This window comes from Chionomys nivalis, chromosome 25 (genome assembly GCF_950005125.1).
Source record: "Chionomys nivalis chromosome 25, mChiNiv1.1, whole genome shotgun sequence".
NCBI classification, from domain to species: Eukaryota; Metazoa; Chordata; class Mammalia; order Rodentia; family Cricetidae; genus Chionomys; species Chionomys nivalis.
In genome coordinates, this window is record NC_080110.1 from 2664526 (window position 1) to 2683923 (window position 19398).

General features: G+C 50.1%; 1 protein-coding gene across 6 annotated transcripts in view; it reads left to right on the top strand.

The window, feature by feature from the left end:
• Positions 1-19398, top strand: part of Appl2 (adaptor protein, phosphotyrosine interacting with PH domain and leucine zipper 2) — a 40925-nt gene that overhangs the window by 18076 nt on the left and 3451 nt on the right. For 4 of the 6 annotated variants that reach the window (XM_057757680.1, XM_057757681.1, XM_057757685.1 and 1 more), the window contains exons 5-17: positions 1662-1749; positions 4160-4201; positions 4316-4374; positions 5486-5632; positions 8718-8800; positions 10852-11010; positions 12176-12364; positions 13478-13520; positions 13600-13656; positions 13738-13826; positions 16271-16429; positions 16589-16641; positions 17807-17981. In XM_057757680.1, the coding sequence (XP_057613663.1) occupies positions 1662-1749; positions 4160-4201; positions 4316-4374; positions 5486-5632; positions 8718-8800; positions 10852-11010; positions 12176-12364; positions 13478-13520; positions 13600-13656; positions 13738-13826; positions 16271-16429; positions 16589-16641; positions 17807-17981 (1343 nt within the window). Of the gene's footprint in view, positions 1-1661; positions 1750-4159; positions 4202-4315; positions 4375-5485; positions 5633-8717; positions 8801-10851; positions 11011-12175; positions 12365-13477; positions 13521-13599; positions 13689-13737; positions 13827-16270; positions 16430-16588; positions 16642-17806; positions 17982-19398 lie in introns of all 6 variants that reach the window. The other 2 variants (XM_057757682.1, XM_057757686.1) reach the window with 2 other exon arrangements.

The window sequence follows — 19398 nt, forward strand, 5'->3', positions numbered from 1 at the left end:
AGGTATTAATTGTGAGTAAATAGCACAGGGAGACAGCGGGATATTTCCATCAAAATCGCGTATGCCCATACGTGGAAGAGAGGCTCTGAGGAAATGAGGCTGGTTGTCAGCCGTGTGGCGAGTATGCCCAGCTGACATTCGCTACCCACCGTCTTCTGGGAAGCAGTGTGGTTCTCTCGATGGACTGAATCGAGGGTGGTGCCGAGAGGTTTGCACAGCTTCCTGGTGTCCAGACTAAGCCACCACCAGCTGGGCTTAGGGATGAGAAGAGAACAGCTTTGACATAGTTCCCTCTGTACCAGAACCAGGTGAGTTTAAAGGTGAACCAGCCGAGCAGACAGGAGAGAGTGGCCCATGTGATAGACTGTCCTGGAGTGAGATCTTTCTTGTGAGCCAGAAATGCCCTCCGGAGTCCCATTTCCTGTCACAGCCTCTGGACGCACAGGGTGGGGGGCAGACCGTGCTTGGCAAAGCTGCTGTGGTCGGAAGTTGTCGGCCTGTGCGTCTGTCATGCCCCACAGAAGATGTATGACACAAATTCCATCCTTAGGAAAAGAACGATCGGGCGGGAACTTTGCCATCCTGACGTGTGGGATCACTTTCCTGCTTGCTTAATGTCTGCCAAGCCAGGGCCGTGGGCGTAGTGGGAGGGCTTGTTGAGGTTCAGCTAGGTGTTGATGAAAACCATTACAGTTCTTACTGCAGTCATTCTAGGAGACAGCTCAGCCCTCCAACCCCATGGCACTGACAGGCCATCTCAGAAGAAAGTCACCACACCTCAACGGGGCCGAGATAAGGAGACACTAACGGTGATCTTTAAACCCTGACCCCAGAGGGCAAATCCTGTAGGAGATGCGCAGGCATGGGGCAGTGGCCCGGATGGCTGCTGTCATTACTGAAGGTTGCCTTGCCAGCTGCTGACCACAAAAATGATCTTGAGGTGCTTGCCCCTCGTCACCCCCACTAGGGACACCACTGGTGCCTCGTCATGGGATGTGTGGTTTGGGCAGCACTGGGATATCCAGAGCACCCTGTCTGCCCAGTCGTGGAGAAAGAGTGATTTCATTCCTAGCCATGATCACATCCCAGCTGTGCCGTTCATGTGTGATCTGGATTAGCGTTATTTGTCTGTGGGTACAATGGGGCTGTAAATGGCCCCTAATTCACAGGGTGGGCATGGAAAGCTGGCCCACAGGTGGTAGCACTGACAGCAGCATCCTCTGTCTCCTAGGATCTGCTGGCTGTGGGCTGAGCTGATCCAAGTCAGTTCCCAGCAGGCTGGTTTTCTGGTGTGACCGTAGCTCCTGTGAGAGACCTGGTGAGGTGGCAGCCAGAGTCCTGCCAGCAGTCTGCACTCAGTGCCGGCCAGTGCCCTGTGTGTCTAGGAGGGTGTGGCCCAGCCTGAGAATATAGAGCCAGCGTTTGCACATAGAGAAAAGAGGACTGTGAGCTGGAGACGCCTTTGGTGAGCTTCCTTGGTGCCGCAGCCAGCCCTCCAGGCCTACCTCGGTCCATGGTTTATGAGGGTGTGTGTGGGTGTGTGTATACATGTCACCTGGCCACCTGGGCCACCTCGGCACACAGAAGTGCCTGGCGACGCCTGCTGAAGTACATGTCAGCTGCACAGAGTATCATTTCTCAACTAAGCCCTTTACTTTCAGCTCAATGGTCTCCACACAGAGCTGGCCAAGCAGCTGGCAGACACTATGGTTCTTCCTGTCATACGGTTTCGCGAAAAGGACCTCACAGGTAAAGTGGCAGGCTTGGTGCAGGACCTTCTGAATTAACCTAATTCTTACTGTGTCCATTCCTTTCAACACATGGGGATCCAGAGTGCTGTTTTTGTTTTTTCAAGACAGGCTTTCTCTATGTAGCCTTGGCTATCCTAGAACTAGTTAGCTTTGTGCACCAGGCTGGCCTTGAACTCAATAAGATCCTCCTGCCTCTGCCTCCTGAGCGCTGGGATTAAAGGCGTGTACCAACTGCCAGCAAGAGTGGTTTTTAAAGCACATTCCTGGCTTACCCAAGAGAGGCCTCAGGCAAACAAGACAGACGTGATGCAGATCATGGCAATGTCACGCAGCAAGGCTGTGGAAGGTCTGGCCAAGGACTGGAGAAAGTGCTCCAGAGACCTGTGGACTTCTTGGGCCTAGGGGCTCATGGAAGGCTTCCTGGCATGGGTGGTCTGAGCTGGAGTTTGAACTGTAAGCATTTGCCAAGTGATGCCAGGGCACGTTTTATGGGTAGAGGCAACTGTTTTTGGGAACCACGAATGCTTTGGCCTATGAAGTGTAAGCTTGGAGGGCAAGAGTGGGCAGTGCCAGGCCTTCTCTGTGGAGGGTGCTGAGGTGTGGGCATCGGGTTCTTAGAGTGGGTAGTGCCAGGCATTCTCTGTGGAGGGTGCTGAGGTGGGCACTCCGGTTCTAAGGGTATGGCTGTGAGCATGCTCCCGTGAAGCTCAGTGGGAGCAAGGAAGTCTGACTACCACACCTGGGTAGCCTTTTAGATGAATTTCAGTTTTCAAACTGAAAGAGAACCTTACAATAATTAAAGATGTATTTGAAATAAAAAGTAATCCAAATGAGTATTAAGAAGGTGTTATTCAAAAACTTGGTGCTAGAAAGCTGAATCAAAAGGTCCTAATGCTGGTGTCCTTAATCTTGTTTATTACTTACAGGTAAAGAATTATATATAATTATTAGAAGCATACAGAGAAGATTAGCTTAGCATGGTCCATACACAAGACATGAAAATCTGTGAAGCATTCCATATTAGAAAAAAGAAAAACAAAAAATTATAGCTGAGAAGACTGACTAAAAAAATTATAATCTTAATTTAAAAAAAAAGTCTAACCTTGAAGCTGGAGAGACGAGTCAGTGGCTAAGAGCACTGGCTGCTCTTGCCACGGATCCAGGTGTGCAAAGGTTCCCAGCACCTGAATGGTGGCACACCGCCTTCTCCTATCTATAGAAACCTGATCACGTCATCCTGTTCTCATGACACAGAGACATAAACTTGAAGGATTTGGTCCCTGTCTGCTCAGACAGCGCCTTAGCGTACATTTTACTGTCTTTTAAATTCTAAGTTAATTTATATGTTATGCATATGGATGTTTTTCCTGAATGTATATTCCTACATGTGTGCCGCATATCTACAGAAAAAGGTATCTGATGCCCTGGAACTGGAGTTACAGATGCCTGTGAACCACCATGTGGGTGCTGGGAGCCTAACCCAGATCCTCTAAAAGAGTACCAAGTGCTCTTAACCATTGAGCCGTCTCTCCAGTCCCTTAAGTATATAGCATGAGCTGGCCTTGAACCTGGGATCCTCCTGATGTTATATCTTCATTATATCACACCAGCATGCCCCACAGCTGCCCTTGTGAAAGTGTGCCTGGGGAGAGCAGGAGATCCTAACAAGCTGTTAGAAGACAACTCTGCCCTAACAGAAAGTTAGAAGCAGAGAAAGGAAAATGCTCGAAGGGAGGGGGCCAAAGGCAGGCAACACCAGGAGAAGGAAGACCAGCAGACCTTCTGCACACAGACTGAGGAGTGTAGAGCCTAGAGTGTTCGTTGTTTGACGGAGTGGCATGGACTGTGTTAGGAAGGTAGAAATTATCACACCTCCAGGTTCTGTCTCCTGTGTTCTTCAGTGTTTCATCTTGGGCCATCATTCTTTTCGTGACTGTTTTGTCATTTTGGTTTGGGGGTTGTTAAACCATTTTGGTGGCTGATAGGTGGAACGCCACACTATGGGGTCATGGCTGTTGGTGTTGACTTGTGGCTGTGCAGTATACCGGTTTGTGCCATTTTTCATTAGCACAATCCCCGTGTCCACCGGCGACTAATAAATCAGATTTCTACAGTGATGCCTGCGGGAAACTCTGGGCCACACTGTAGCCCCGCCTGTTGTCAGAGAGATGCTCTAGATAGTCCCGCCTGTTGTCAGGGAGATGCTCTAGACAGTTGAGCACCTCGGCTTGTGGGCCAGGTTTTCAGACAAGTACCTGGCCATGTCCTATCTGCCAGTCCCTAGATTCCATCTCCCTTATAGACGCCTGTGGGCAGAGCCCGTGCCCTGATCCTCTCTGGAAGGCAGAGCTCTGGCTTCGTGTGGTTCCATCACCTTTGCGCTAACACACTCTCTTCTCCTTGTGCAGAAGTCAGCACTTTGAAGGATCTCTTTGGGCTCGCCAGCAATGGTAGGCATCTCTCCATTTGGGGTGCATAGGCTTAGGATGTGCCCGAGTTCAGGGTGGGCAGGGCTTAGACAGTCAGTGTCTTATGATAGATGCTCAGATACCTTTTCTTTTTAGAGCATGACCTTTCAATGGCAAAGTACAGCAGGCTCCCTAAGAAGAAGGAGAACGAGCGGGTGAGTGTCCTTCAGAGTCACTTCTGTAGGGAGCTCGTCCTGGACCTCTTCACAGTCAAGCACCAGCTTGGAGCCACTGCCAGTGCTGGTCACGTGCTGGGTGACCTCTGTGTGGTGCTGTCAGGCTCTCTGCTGCCACTGGCAACTGAATCTTCAGGCGTACAATTCTTTCTTCTGTTACATGATTTCCTTGAGCTAAATTATTTCCTGGGACTACAGACTTTGCATGAACCAAACTCTGTGGCTTTTGGCACCTGCTGCTGTAGCATCTTCCCAGTGTGCAGCATTGAGCGCTGGCTTTGCCTCAACTCGTCTCGGGGACTGAGGTGCTGTCACTTGGGTGTTTTCATTGGAGTTTCTTGTTAAGCCAAGGTGGACCCTTACCTCCATGCCTTTCTGCTCATTGTGAAATGTTTGCGATGAACCAAATGTGCCTGAAGTTTTGTGCTCTTGTATAATTCTTTAATTATTATTTATTTTTTTACATATCAATTTCAGGTCCCTCCCCCCCATCCCACTCCTCATCCGGTCCTCAGAAGTCGCTAAGTCTGTCCAATCACCTCACTGAGGCAGGACCAAGCCACTCTCTTCCCTGCCCTTGTCCCCCCCCTCCCGTGCCTAGGCTGAGTAAGGTACCTCTCCATAGAGAATGGTCTCCACCAAGACAGTTCATGCATTAGGGTTAGATCCTGGGCCCCTGCCAGTGGCTCCACACCCTTGTCCCCTGCATATTCAGGGGACCTAGTTCAGGTTCCCCGCTGTCAGCCTGGAGCCAGTGAGCTCCCACTAGCTCAGGTCAGCTGAATCTGGGTTTCCCCATCATGGTCATGTTATCACTCCTCCCTGTCCTCGACTGTGCTCGGGGAGCTCGACGCAGCAGTTAGTTGTGGGTCTGCACCTGCTTCCAATCTGTTTCCGGAAGAGGGTTCTAACGTCTCCGGGGTTGCGGACTGTGGGCTGGTCCTCTGCTTTACGTCTGATACATACTACATTTGTCTTCTGGATCTGCCGTGTCTCACTCAGGATGGGTTTTCTCGTTCCGTCCATTCGCCTCTTACAGAATTCTTGGACCCCATGGGCAACTCGAAGTTCTCCTTCTCCCTCTCTGCAGGTGAAGACTGAAGTCGGGAAAGAGGTGGCGTCTGCGCGGCGGAAGCAGCACCTGTCTTCCCTCCAGTACTACTGCGCACTCAACGCGCTGCAGTACCGCAAGCGGATGGCGATGATGGAACCCTTGATAGGCTTTGCCCACGGACAGGTAGGGCCCTGCACTGTGAGGGGAGACCCAGAGCAATGGTCAGGAGACATGGGAGCGTTGCCATAGAAACAGATGCACCGTATCCTGGGAACGTTCCTGGGGCTCGGTTCTTAGGAGAGCTTCCAGCTGGGCTTGACCTGTGAGGCCATATGTTCAGGAAGCTATGGCCCAATCCCAAGCCTCCCTCAGGGAAGAGCCTGCCTGCCTGCCCGCCTCTCACCCAGAAAAGCCCGTCCTGGCTCTGCTTTCCTAGTTGCAGCTTTCTGCCCAGGCCTTGTGGCTGGTTTTAGAGCTCACTTCCACCTAAGTTGGGTGGCTGACTTGGACAGAGGGGGTGCCTGTGCCTTCTCTTCTCAGCCCTGTCAGGCTCACTCTGGCGGGTCCATTCTCCCGTGGCATGCCCCCGTGCTTTCCGAAGTCTTCCGTGCAGGAGTTCCTCGGCTCCTTCCCTCCTCCTTAGTGATCTGCGGAGTGTTAAGAGATGCTCTCATTTAAGGATGCGAGCCCAGCTGTGGTGGCACAGAGGCGTGTCGGGGCCAGCCTGAGCTTTACCTGCCTTCCCCCACTGACTGTCAACGCTTATGTAGGACAGGAGAAATGCGCCTAGAATCTTAGGTCATTTACAGTCTGGGAACTAAAAATGACGTGAAGAAACCAAATGTTCCTAAGACCAGTTGCCAGTTTAAAACATTCATGAACAGCTTGGACTTTTGTATGCATTTTTAAATTGCATATATTTCAAAAGAAATTCATCATCGGCTCCAGTTAGGAAAGGGGGGGGTCTTTAAGCAGCCACCCACACTGTCTGTAATCCCTGATAAGTTGCTAAACGTTGATGGGGGAATTCACAGCACTCAGCTTATACCTGCAATCTAGCTGCTCTGTCTCTGAATAAAGATGGCCACTGTGCTGACTCTCTGTCCCCCCCTTTCTCCTGGAGCTAAGAACTGCACTTGGCCCTGAGGTGGCAGACTTGTTAGAGACCATGCTCTTTGTAGTCACTTTCTGCGTGCCCTCCCAGGTTGGCAGCCCTTACCATGGGCAGTCATCCCTGCTCACCGGCAGGCCCAGGAGCATGGCAGAGAGGGTTTGTATTTACCATCTCAGATAAAAAGCTCCAGTCTGGGCAGTCTGTGGATCTTGGTTGGTGGACAGTCTGATAGGACCCAAAGGATGTGGCCAGGAGGTTCCTCGCTTTTCACAGCCCATGGCTGCACTGTCTCCCCAGCCAGGCTTTTAAGTGATTGTGAATCGGCCATGGGAGAGGAGAGGAGAGGTAGATACTGTACACACACAGCCCGGCCTAGAACAGCAGAACCGTGCCATCATTGATGGGTGGCCCAGGCATCGGGTTAGAGGGCCACGGAAGGAACATTTCATTTTGCATCTGAAAACTCCTCATTCAAGAGGCAGGACTGGTAGTAGTCCCTTCTCCGCAGAAATTTGAAGTCCTCAGAGCTGGAGTTTTTCCTCAGCTGAGAGCTCCTGCTCTCATGACATGAGCTGCTGGGTGACTCAGAAGCGTGTGCCTGCCTCAGCCCTTTCAATCGGTGTTTATGAGGCACCGCCTGTGTTAGCTCATGTGTGTGCACTGCACCCACTCAGACTTCAACACCGCCATCAGGGGTCCTTAGAAAACAGACTTCAATACTGAGGTTTTATTATTTGTATAGGTTTTCCAAAATCATATTTGTGTGTGTGTACATACATGTGTGGGCGTGCACATGCTATAGCCTGCATGTAGGAATAACAGGACAGCTGCAGGCTTCAGTGATCTCCCTCCATCATGTGACTCCTGGGGACCAAGCTTAGGGTGTGAGGCTTGGTGGCAAGGCCGAGCCATCTCAGGAGCCCTGCACAGATCTCGGAGCACATAAAGTGACCTGTCATATGGCATTGACAGGGTAAGCACCAGGCGGGGCTTTAGGGCCCCTCTGTTCATCATGTGCTTGGGATTGGGTACCCCAGAGAGCTCGGAGTAACTGGAAAGCAAGCTTGTTAAAACAATGTTCCAAAGGAGGTCAGCAAGGAAGGACAAGAGACCCCAGAGGCGGAGCCATGAGAAAGCAGAAGGCTGACTTAAACGATGGAAATTAGTTGATGAGTATTGTTTGGTTGACATTTCAGGGACTGAAATGGATTTACAATCTTGATCTGAATCAAAGGTCAGGGACCAGACAGCATGTGTGTACTGCCTCTTGAGATAATCCTCCTCATCAGCTGGACTTACCCCATGACCTAAAGACACAGGTGCACACATTTTCCCAGGGTGTTCTTGGACTCGAGGGAAGGATATAAAACCCTGCTGATAACATCCACTGGCCTTTTAGGGAGAGACTTCAGTTTCTTGGCCTGCTGCCCAGGCCACGATCCACTTCCAGATGAGCCAAAAAGGCACATGGAGAGACTGCCCATGCTAAGTGCTTTCTGTCTGTCTGTCTGTGGTTCACAGTTGTTAAGTCCCTGTCATTAGGCACCTCAGGTCCAGGTTTTGGAAAGCCCACCAGAGAAGCAGGTTGGAGCTTTTTCGGCTGGGCAGCTGCAGGCATCTGTAACGCCCAGAAGCGTTCTCTCTCTCCTCTGTCTGGCCCTTCACATGTGTTGGGTACCCAGCTGTTGGCCCAGGGAGTGTGCTCAGGCAGATGTTAGCCCAACATTGGGTGGACATCTCATGCTATATTCCATCAAATGTCTGTCCGTGCTCTGCTGGTCAGAGCACCTGTGAGCATCTGTCATGTGGTTCTTCTCCACGTAATGCTAGTGGTAAAACTGGTTTTGAACTCATGGAAGAGAAAGCTGCTGGTAGCAGTTTCAGAGTTGATCAGTTGTGGTTACTGGCACCAAGGGTTTATTCCCTCTCTGTATTCCTGGTGTCTCCTGCAGTTCAGAAAGGCTGACAAGCTCCATTTCCCCACTGACAAACACTGTGGACTTGGGCATCTTAACCATCGTGAAGGGATGCTGCCAGACTGCCAGCAAGGAGGGGCTGGCAGCCACATCAGCTGTTCCCACACCATCTCATAATTGGGGAATCGTCTGTGACCTTTCTAGCTGATGTTCAGAGTACTGCCATTGTATCTTTCAGATTAACTTTTTCAAGAGAGGAGCAGAGATGTTCTCCAAAAGTATGGACGGGTTCTTGTCATCCGTTACAGGCATGGTTCAGAGGTAACACCACTCTCGGGCTAGGCCGTGGGTCCCCTTTGTCTTCCCACTGAGTCACCCTCACCCTGTAATCATCACCTAGCAGGCAAGCTCCCAGCTTGAAAACGCGGTACTTCCCATGGAGTCCAAGTGCTCACACTGCCTGAATCGCCTTTGTTAGTGTTTAGGTGTCACATGCTGTGAGCCTGAGAGCAGTGTGGATTAGCTTGCCCTCTGTGGTAGTGGAATCAGCAACCACAACAGCTCCACTTTCAGGGAATTCTAGGGTCATAATAGCTCACAGTAGACCAGCAAGATGCCAAGCCTTTGTGTTTACGTCGGCGAGCTGCAGTTCAGCCGTGGAGTGCACATCGCAGTCCTCAGATGGTCTTCTGGGCTCGGGAGGGCTGCCCCGGCTTCTGCCTCTTTCCTCTGCTGCAGCCTCAGACAGGAGCTCTGAGGTGGCTCGTGGTTTCTCCCTGCACATGAGTATGTCACTCTCTAATACCTATTAAGACTGCTGTGTGTTGGGGATGGGCAGGTTAGAGTTGAAGAATTAGAAGATGGGAGGAGGAGTCAGGAAGTCAGACTGGGGCACATGAGGCCCCCGTTCAGAACCTCTCACCCCATCCCCAAAGAGGGGCTACCAAGTGAAAATAATGAATATGGAATCTACTTCATTTGGGAAAACAAGAACGTTCTCTTGAAGCTGTTACATTTCAGATAGCCTAAGAGACCTAGCAGGAATTTACCCAAGCAGAAGTTCATGAAAGGTTCTGATGACGAGGAGTGAACCCTGAAGAACCAGTGTGAACTCTGGCCTCCATGGCTGGGACAGGAAGCTGTGCTCTTCGGGAAAGCCAGGCCCTGGGCTTACCCAGTGACCAGCAGCAGGGGTAGAGCCCAGCCAGACTTAACAGTGATGCTGTGACATCACCTTGTCCCCTGGACATCACAGAACCTGTCACTCTGTAAAGGGGCCCATTCTCTCAAGTCTGAAGTTTTGTTTTGCTTTGCAGACAGGGTCTCACTTTGTAACTCTGGCTGGCCTGGAACTCTGCCTCCTGGGATGAAAGGTGTATATCACTATTCCTGGCAGAGAGATGATTTTTTTCTTAGCACTTGAATTTCACGCCAGTGAGCAAATACCACCATTGTTCTTCGGGCATGGGGACCTTGTGCTGTTGCATTTTATGCAGGTGCAGCCCACCCACATGAAGTCCTTGGGCAGCATCTGGTGCTGGCACTAAATCTCTGCATTCCTATAAGGGACACTCACCTAGATGAGCTGAGAGCTAGGTGGAACAGCCAGACTGAGAGAAGATAGATCCTGGGCATGGAGCGTGAGAAACTAGTCAGTGTGACTTTGCTGCACGAGTCTGCCCAGCTCCTCCTGCCCACCCTGGTTCTGTCTCTTGTGACCTTTCGTGAAGTGGGACTCCTTGTTTCTAGTTTGCATTCTCAGCTGTGGGGGCCATCTGGGAATTTCTGTCCTAGACTTTATAACCTACACCTGTCCTCAGTAGGTGAGAGTCTGGTGAGGCCAAAAGAGTAGCTTCCTGTTCGAAGCAAAAGTTCCAAGTTTTCTACATGTTGGCATGTAGCACGCGAAGCCAGGGCTATCACACCAGAGCCTAGTCACTGGCCCCTTTCTCTGTGAGCAGTTCTTGACCAGTGTGTGATGGTCTCAGGACAATCCTTGGCTTGTTGTTGTACTTTGATGTTTCCCGGTCGTTCCTGACGCTCATAGCCTTCTCAGATCCTGAGCTAGGCAGTGCTTTTGCACTCCATCCCTTAGGGGTGATAGGCTGCCTGTGTGGAGACCCTGAGGGTGGGTTACCAGAGCAGCTCCTAGGTCTGAGTGTGACCCCTGAACCAGTGTTCTAGAGTGGCAGGCTTGTATCACTCCAGTAATGCAGCTCTTTAGACCAAAGTGGAGGGTGGATAGCTGTGCCCCATGGAAAGCTGGCGGCTCCATCTGTAATGCCGGAAGTGTCAGTGGGTAAAGCAGGCCCTGCCCCCTTGTGGTGAGTTGGCCTGTGGAGAGTGACTGACCTGGACCCTTCTGTCTGAAGCATTCAGGTGGAACTGGAAGCTGAGGCAGACAAGATGCGCGTGTCCCAGCAGGAGCTGCTTTCGGTCGATGAATCTGTTTACACTCCGGACAGTGATGTGGCCACACCACAGATCAACAGGAACCTCATCCAGAAGGCTGGCTACCTCAATCTCAGAAAGTGAGAACGCCATGCAGCCTTTGGCTGAGCTCACCCTTCTCTGGGAAGTGGCCCCGGGGTCTGTTTCTCATGACACCAGTGAGGCCTGTGAGTGGTAGTGGGCGACAGGCCTGACAATGAGACAAAGCTGACAACAGAGCCAGAAGAATCTGGAGCAGTATCCTGGACTCCAGGGGCTACAGGCCACCTGGTTTAGACTTCATGGTCATTGTTGTCGCTACAGGCATTGAGTCATAGCCCTCGGCCCCTGCTGGCTGAAGGGTAAGAGCAATGCCACAGACGCCTGTGCTGAGACAAGATCAGTTAGATTTCTCCAGGTTGGATTATACCTGTCACGATCATGTCTTTAAATGTCTACCTGCTTCTAAGATCCCAAGAGGCTGCGGCCGTCAGGTGTGGAGCGCACTGGTGTTGGTGGCAGATTCCTGTCTGGGATGCATGAGTTCTGCTTCACTGCTGTTGACTGAGCTCTCGTTTGTGGGGGGCTCTCCAGGGTTAGCAGTTGCTGTGTAAATAATAATTTTGGAGCAAGACCCACAGTGCCTTGCACATAGTTGCTATTTAGTTAATAGTAAACTAAGTCTATCATTAGGCTTATCTGAGAAATTGCCAGCTCTTTTCTGCAGGTGAAGCCTCTCCCAGGCCTATCAGTGTGAGACTATAAGCTAAATGTTCCCATTAGTTCTGTGGCGGGGAGGAGCCACTCCACAAAGTTAAGACGCTTTTGCCAAGAAGCTACATTTTCCTCATGTATGCAGCCCACCAAATGGGAATGTCCTCCAGGTAGAGCCCCAGGATTGGGGGAGAGGCACTGTGACCCCGATGACCCCGAATCAGAACAGTTCAGTTCTACATCCTGGGGAAAGGATGCAGGCTTCAGTTCCTCATTGTGATGAATGGGTCCTAGTTAGGGCTGCTGGGTTTGGAGGCCGACGGCAGGCATATGTGCCTGCAGTGCTGGCTCTGGCGCGGTCACTCCACGGGAACAGAGCCGTCTTCCTAGTGACTTAGGCTGTGTTTCTCCCACTGTTCACGGCATGAGTTTCGGAGTTTTCGTTTAATGCAAAGATTTCTAAAACACGCCAGTTTCTAATAACGGGCAGCATGGTATGGAGGGTGTTCCCATGCTCTAGTGCTAATGGACCTCCACACGCAATCCCCACAGCAAGACAGGACTGGTCACCACCACCTGGGAGAGGCTGTACTTCTTCACGCAAGGCGGGAACCTCATGTGCCAGCCCAGGGGAGCCGTGGCCGGAGGCCTGATTCAGGACCTGGACAACTGCTCTGTGATGGCCGTGGACTGCGAGGACCGGCGATACTGCTTCCAGATCTCCACGCCCAGCGGCAAACCGTATGCTCCTGTCTCACTTGGGCCAACTGGCCTGACAGAAAGAAGGCTGCTAGCCCAGGTTGCCATGAGCCCGCCAGTCCTCCACGGTAGAGGCCACGCTGCAGGGCCTCCCAAGGATGGTTTCCAGTTCTCTGTAAATATAGACAGTGACCACTTGGGCTCAGCTCACCTTATTCAGGACCCCGTCAGGATCCAGCTGTGTCTTGGGAGGGGAGGGGACATGGATAGGATAGATGTAGCAGGTGGTGCTTGTCAGATAGATCTGAGAAAGCTGGGACTCCCTGTTTCAGAGCAAGGCTCAGGAGCGCAGGCAGAAAACTGTCCAAGAAGTCCATTTTACATCTGGAACATTCTCTACAGAAGTGTCATTTAACCACACTGTCCCCACACCTTGAGAACTTGCGGGCCCAAAGGCGATACCTGAAAATGTGGTAGCCTGTAGCTGTCACAGTGGCTCTCACCCCAGTGGGTCCCCTCATATAGGGCAGTGTTTCAGTTTGTATTTAGGGTTCTAAATCCTAGGAAATACCTCAGGCTTTGTCTGCCTAGAGGGTAGTGGTGGGAATGGTGGGAGCCTGTGGGCCACCCCTTCCCCAAGTTAGAGCATTAGACACTGTTCTTCCTGACAATGGCCAGTGGCTCAGGACTAAGGTGCCCAGGTTGTAGTGGTCCCATGTAGTTCCTGAACACCCCTGAGCCTGGGTCTTCCCAGGTACACAGATGGCATCAGTGTTCCTCTACCACAGAACCCCTGAGAGCTGAGGCCACCATAAAGGTGGAACATCCTTGGTGTATGGACTTTCAATGCTTGAATATACACTAGGTCCTTCCTCAAAAAAGAAGGAGAGGGGGCAGGTAATGGCCTATCTTGGATCACCTAGGAAGAGCATCAAGACAATTCTCATTTGTAGTCAGAGGCTAGATGATCCAGGTCCAGCCTTCTCACGTACAGAAGAGAACGAGGTCTGGAGATAATGTGTCCAACTGAAGGGCCAGGCCAACAGCTGCACTTTCCTTCCATCCTGACACGCTGCTTTCCTGAGGCCAAGTTGTTAGCGAACATTTCCTTAGTCCCGAGACCTGGGAAGCACTGATGCATCTTGTTTGTTTCAGGGGGATAATTCTCCAAGCAGAGAGCAGAAAGGAATACGAAGAGGTAAGGCTCTGTCTGTCTCACCCCTATCCTCCTGGGATGAGCAGCTGGGATTCAGTGTTCTTCCTAATGTCCTTCACAGTGGATATGTGCGGTAAACAACATCTCCAGGCAGATCTACCTGACAGACAACCCAGAGGTAATTGGCACCTGCCTGCACTCCACTGCAAGGTAGGTGTCCCTTCCCTGACTGAGCATGTGTCTTGTGGCTTACATGTAGGCCGTAGCCATCAAGCTGAACCAGACGGCTCTTCAGGCGGTGACTCCAATTACAAGCTTTGGGAAAAAACAAGAAAGCTCTTGCTCCAGGTAACTAAAGGACAGGGAAAAATGACCCTCTGTGGAGCCGAACTGCTAGGAATCTGAAATGAGCTGTTCCAGCCCTCACAACCCCGGATTCCACTGCACCCTATGCCCACATCTACAGCACAGGCGATGGGCGGAGCCAGTACTCAACCTCATTTCAGGATGTCTGTCCAGTCCACTGGGCCGGACCTCAGTACGAGACAGACGTGCATCCTGGCCAGTGGCTCTACGAGGGCAGGGTAGCCCTCGTTCCCTTGTGTGTGTCCATGTTCCTGCTTGAGCCTTTTCTGCATAGACGGGCATTTTCATAATTCTTTCAATAAGTCTATCCCTTATTTATCAGCATTGAATATTTTGCTATTCTGTTGGGGTGTGGTAACCTGGAGTGCCTCAGCCTCTCAAGTGCTGGAGTTACAGGCATTCCGTTACATCTGCTTTTGCTGTTCTCATTAACTGAGCGTGCACACAGCTTCCTTTGAATACGGCTTAAAGATGTATTCTAGGACTCCTGTTCATTCCCGGCTGCCCAGACCACGAAATAACCACACAGAAACTATAGTATTTGCAATACTGTTTGACCAATAGCTTAACGTATTTCTGGCTTATTATTATATCTCAAATTAACCCATTTCTATTAATCTGTGTATTGATTGCTACGTGGCTGTGGCTTACTGGCAAGGTTCTGGTGGGCTCCACGTGTCTTTCCCCAATGGTGGCTATGTGGCACCTCTGTTGAAACAAAAGAACTCCTTTTCCAAAGCAACAAATCCTTAGACCCAAAGTTTGAAGTCATAATACCTTTAAAATATGTATGTATGTTTGTTCAGCTTAGCAGCCCATACAATGAAATGTCTCTCTTCGCTCGTTCACAGCCCAAAAATTCAAAGAAAACACAATAATACACATAATTCAGACTCTGTATTTTCCATCATTTTTCATGGCTTATTTTTCTTTACTCCTTTTAATCTATGACTGTTGTCTGTACTTGCTTTTTAAAGACTTATTTTTTTAAACATTATAACTCTGTGCTTTTTCTTCTCTCTTCCAAACCTACATATATTTATCCAACACTGTGACCCATTTAGAGATTGTTTTTTTATTGTGTATCTGCAGTTATTTTCTGACCAGAGACTCCTGTGTTTTGTCTCTGGGAGTTATCACGTAATTAGGTGGTAGGGGTGGTCGTATCTGTTGTGTTTTGTCTCTGGGAGTTATCACGTAATTAGGTGGTAGGGGTGGTCGTATCTGTTGTGTTTTGTCTCTGGGAGTTATCACGTAATTAGGTGGTAGGGGTGGTCGTATCTGTTGTCAGTGGCATCAGGCAGCATGTGAGAATCAAGACTGTCTTTACTGGCATGGTGGAACCCTACCAGATGTTTGACAGTTTTCCAAGCACTTCCTTTTAGGCCATTAATTAATCCTGGGGTTCGTGCACTTGGCATTGGGTATGTGAGAAAGAATGATAGAAAGGCCAGCAGATAGATTTGAGTCACTGTAAAGCCTTGGTGACCCCTGCTCAAGAATGACAGGCTATGGGGACAAGGCTGAGGGGTTAAGGGGCAACAAAAAGTCAGAACCAGGTTTACAAAAATGACTGTGCATTACCCATGGAATGAACTGGATATGATGGCGGCGGCGGGGGGGGGGGGATCGGTGGGGAGACAGGACTGTCTCCAGGCTGGCGTCTTTGGTTTCTAGCCACATTTCACTGGGTAGACGGCTGTCAGATTGCGGCTGCAGTTTCCATACAGCACTCAGGTACTGGCACATGTGAGAAGGTCATTAAGGGCATGTGGTCCAGACCGTGTAAGACTAGAAATGCTGTGACTTTCTGAGGCATCTGCACTGCACCTTAAGAAGGATTTCTAACCTTGAGGAGAAAAAGGCACAGTGCAGGACAGGCTACCCACCATGTGAGGAGTGCGCTGCTTCTCCTGGCTGTCTCTGTGGATGCATGTGAGCCACAGTGCAGTGTTCAGGAGGCACACAGGGTACCAGATGCTGTGATGACTTACTGAGAAGGCTTAGAGGTGTAATCTGAGCTGGTCACAGGAAGACTTAGAATGTCTCTATCAGTGTTAGGTGAGTAGAAGGGGGGTTTCAGGAAATAACAGCCAGGTTGCAGTGTCGGATTCAGACATCTTGTTCTTTCAGCTCACATGTTTTCAGAGCCTGTGGTATGTCAATGTGTAAATGTGAACAGCCTGTAGTCTCACTCCAAAAACCCAGTCTCTAAGGGAGAGACATCAGCTCTAAGTCCTAACACTGCCCAGAATGTTGAGCAGCAGAGGGCCTGGAGGCGGTAAAGAGGTGAAGGGTCTTTAGCCAAGGACGGGAAGTTGACGACTGTAGAACAGACTGAGACTAGCTGAAGCTTGCTTTTATTTCAGTATGTAAGTCACATCAGCACTAAACAAGTGACTCAATTTCTTTTTTTTATATTTTAGTCAAAACATGAAAAATTCAGACACAGAAAATGACAAGACTGTTCCACAAGCAGCAGGCAGCCCTCCTGACACAGAGGAACTGATTGCACCAGGGACACCCATTCAGTTTGATATTGTACTTCCTGCATCAGAATTCCTCGATCAGAACAGGGGCAGCAGGTATGGCCTCAGGCCTTGGAAAGTGAAAGCCGGGTTGTGTCTTCACTCACCACCAAGGATTCTACTGTGCCAGCCTCAGCCCAAGGGCTCAGGGGATGAGCTCTTGTTAGCTGCTGCTCGCTGTCAGGACTGCTGACCTCTGGCTGTTCCTTCTCCTAGGCGCACCAACCCTTTCGGTGAGTCGGAGGATGCGTCCTTCCCCGAAGCAGAAGGTAGGTGCCCAGAGGTGCTCCTGCTCATGGTCCTGAAGGTGTGAAGTCATGTGCTAGAACTAAGGTGCAGCACAGGAACTCAGACCTGACCTTCCAGTTTGTTCCGAGAAAACCATTATGGCTAAGCTTTAGCCGTAACATCACCTGCCCAGAAAACTATCACATCTAAATATAAAGCAGATTTTCAAAGAGGGAAAACTGGTCATAATTAAAATAGAATCCTAGTAGCTGAGGTGGTAGCAGACATCTGTAGTTCCATCAGTAAGGACGCTGAGACAGGAGGATTACTGAATGCAAGGACTAATTCAGATTCTGAAGTCTTAGACTGTCACTAGAATGGAGCTCTTTCCAATGATAACTCACGGATCACTTGCTGCTCTGGCATTCAGTTCCTGTAACCCACACGGCAGCTCATATCATTGTAACTCCAGCGCCCTTTTCTGCACTCTACACACACCAGGCATGCACAATGTACACACAAACATGGTTGGAGAGAGGACTCAGCAGTTAAGAGCATTAGTGTTCTTGCAGAGGACCCCAAGATGGGTTTGGTTCCCAACACCTGTATAGCCTGCTTTGACTTCCTGTAACTCCAGTTAAGGGATCTGATACCATCTCTGGCTTACATAGGCATACACACGTTATACATACATGCAAGCAAAACCTTATACACGTAAAGATAAACCTTAAAGTTTGGGTAAACATTGCCTTTGTTGTTATATTAACAACCTGTGCTGAAAAGCGGGCTTAGACAGCTGCATGCACCTGGCTGACTCTTCACAGTCCAAGTAGCACCTAGGACTCAGGTGGATGAGATGGAGCATGCCTAGTAATCCCAGAGCTGGAATCAGTGAGCTAAAGGCCAACCTAGTCTACACAGCATGACCCAGCCTGAAATGCATCAAACTGTATATATAAAACTAACTCCAGACCTGTGCATGGTGGCCCACACTTTTAATTCTAGCACTAGGGAAGCAGAGGGCAGGTGGATCTCTCTGAGTTTGAGGCCAGCCTGGTTTACAGAGCGAGTTCCAGGACAGCCAGGGCTACAGAGAAACCCTGTCTCGAACAAACAAGAGAGTAAGACCTGGGGCCTCACCTGTTCTCAGGTCCTGATGTTGGTCCTCAGTCAGCACGTTATGTGATCCTGAGTGTGTTCTTGCAGATTCTCTTCTGCAGCAGATGTTCATCGTTCGGTTTTTGGGGTCAATGGCAGTTAAGACAGATCACACTACTGAAGTGATTTATGAAGCAATGAGACAAGTCCTGGCTGCTCGGGCTATCCACAACATCTTCCGCATGACAGAGTCCCATCTGATGGTTACCAGTCAAACTCTGAGGTACCTTCTGTATACTTCATACCTGGTTGCCTGTGTAAGGAATATTTACCTGTCTGGAATGGTAATGCTAATGTTTGATATTCAGACTGGGTGTAGTAACACACGAGTGTGATCCCAGCACGTGGGAGACTGGAGCAGGGCTGACGCCAGCACAGACCCTGTCTTCAGAGTCCTGTTACAGCCAGGCAGCAGGGGCGCACGCCTTTAATCCCGCAGTCGGGAGGGAAAGGCGGGCGGATCTCCGAGTTGGAGGACAGCCTGGTCTACAGAGTGAGTTCCTAGACAGCCAGGATTGTTACACAGAGAAATCCTGTCTCGAAAATACAGAAACAAAGAAAAAAAGGCTGCTTGCTGTCCTTGATGACCATCAGCTGAGTATTCCTTACCTGAAATGCTGTGACAGAAGTGTTTCTGACTTTGGTTTTTTCAAATTTGTACATCCATATAATGAGATACTTTGCAGATGGGGCCCAAATTTACACAAAATTTGTATATTATACACATGGCCTACAGGAACTGTTACTATACACAGTATTAATAATTTAGCACAGGCAACAAGGTTTCACGGTGTGGAGTTTTTGCTGTGGTGTCATGTCTGCACATTCCCAGTTACAGAGTTTTCAGGTTAGGGTGTCCTGGGCTATCCCCAATGATGCTACTGCCATGCGGCCACCTCAGACATTAACAACAGAGACTGTGAAGCTGTCTAAAATAAAAATAACCCAACTGCCAGAAGGAACTCTGGAGGCCAGAGAAGGATGGCAGCATCTGCTCCTATTGCCCTCCACCGTAGTCCTTAGTCTCAGTGAGCTGGCAGCAGGCTCCCAGGACCGACCTGTGTTCAGCCTCACTAGAAGCTGGAATTACAGGTTCATGCAGCCACACCCAGCTTTTAACACTGGTGCTGGAGTTCCCACAGAGCAAGTGCTCTTACCCACTGCATCATCCTCAGAGAGGCACAGCTGCACACAGCTCACTCAGAACCCTTACTGGCCTCTCACCATTCCTCCTTTCTCTGAGTGGAATGGAGGACGTGTTTCCGTGCTTCAGGGCATTAGAGTTGCTAGTGTCTATATGGAAGAAAACCAGAACACGGTCCATCCATTTTACACATTACAGGACATGATTCACCCATGCTATACATCAGAACTACAATGTTGAATCCCAGACCTCGACTGTTCTATCTGCTGTGGTGTAGGGGAATGTGGTACAGTAGTGGTGTTGAGATATTCTGACTTATTGGGAAGCCAGGATAATACTTTGAGCCGCAATAGGACAGCTCGGCCCTGGAGGAAAGATGTCCTGACTATCCGGAAGCCAGGCTACCTGAAGCTGAGGTGCAGTCAATGATGGTCTCCCCACAGGATACAGGAATCCTTCTCCTCTCCTGGAGAGCAGCTACAGCTGGGCTCTGCTC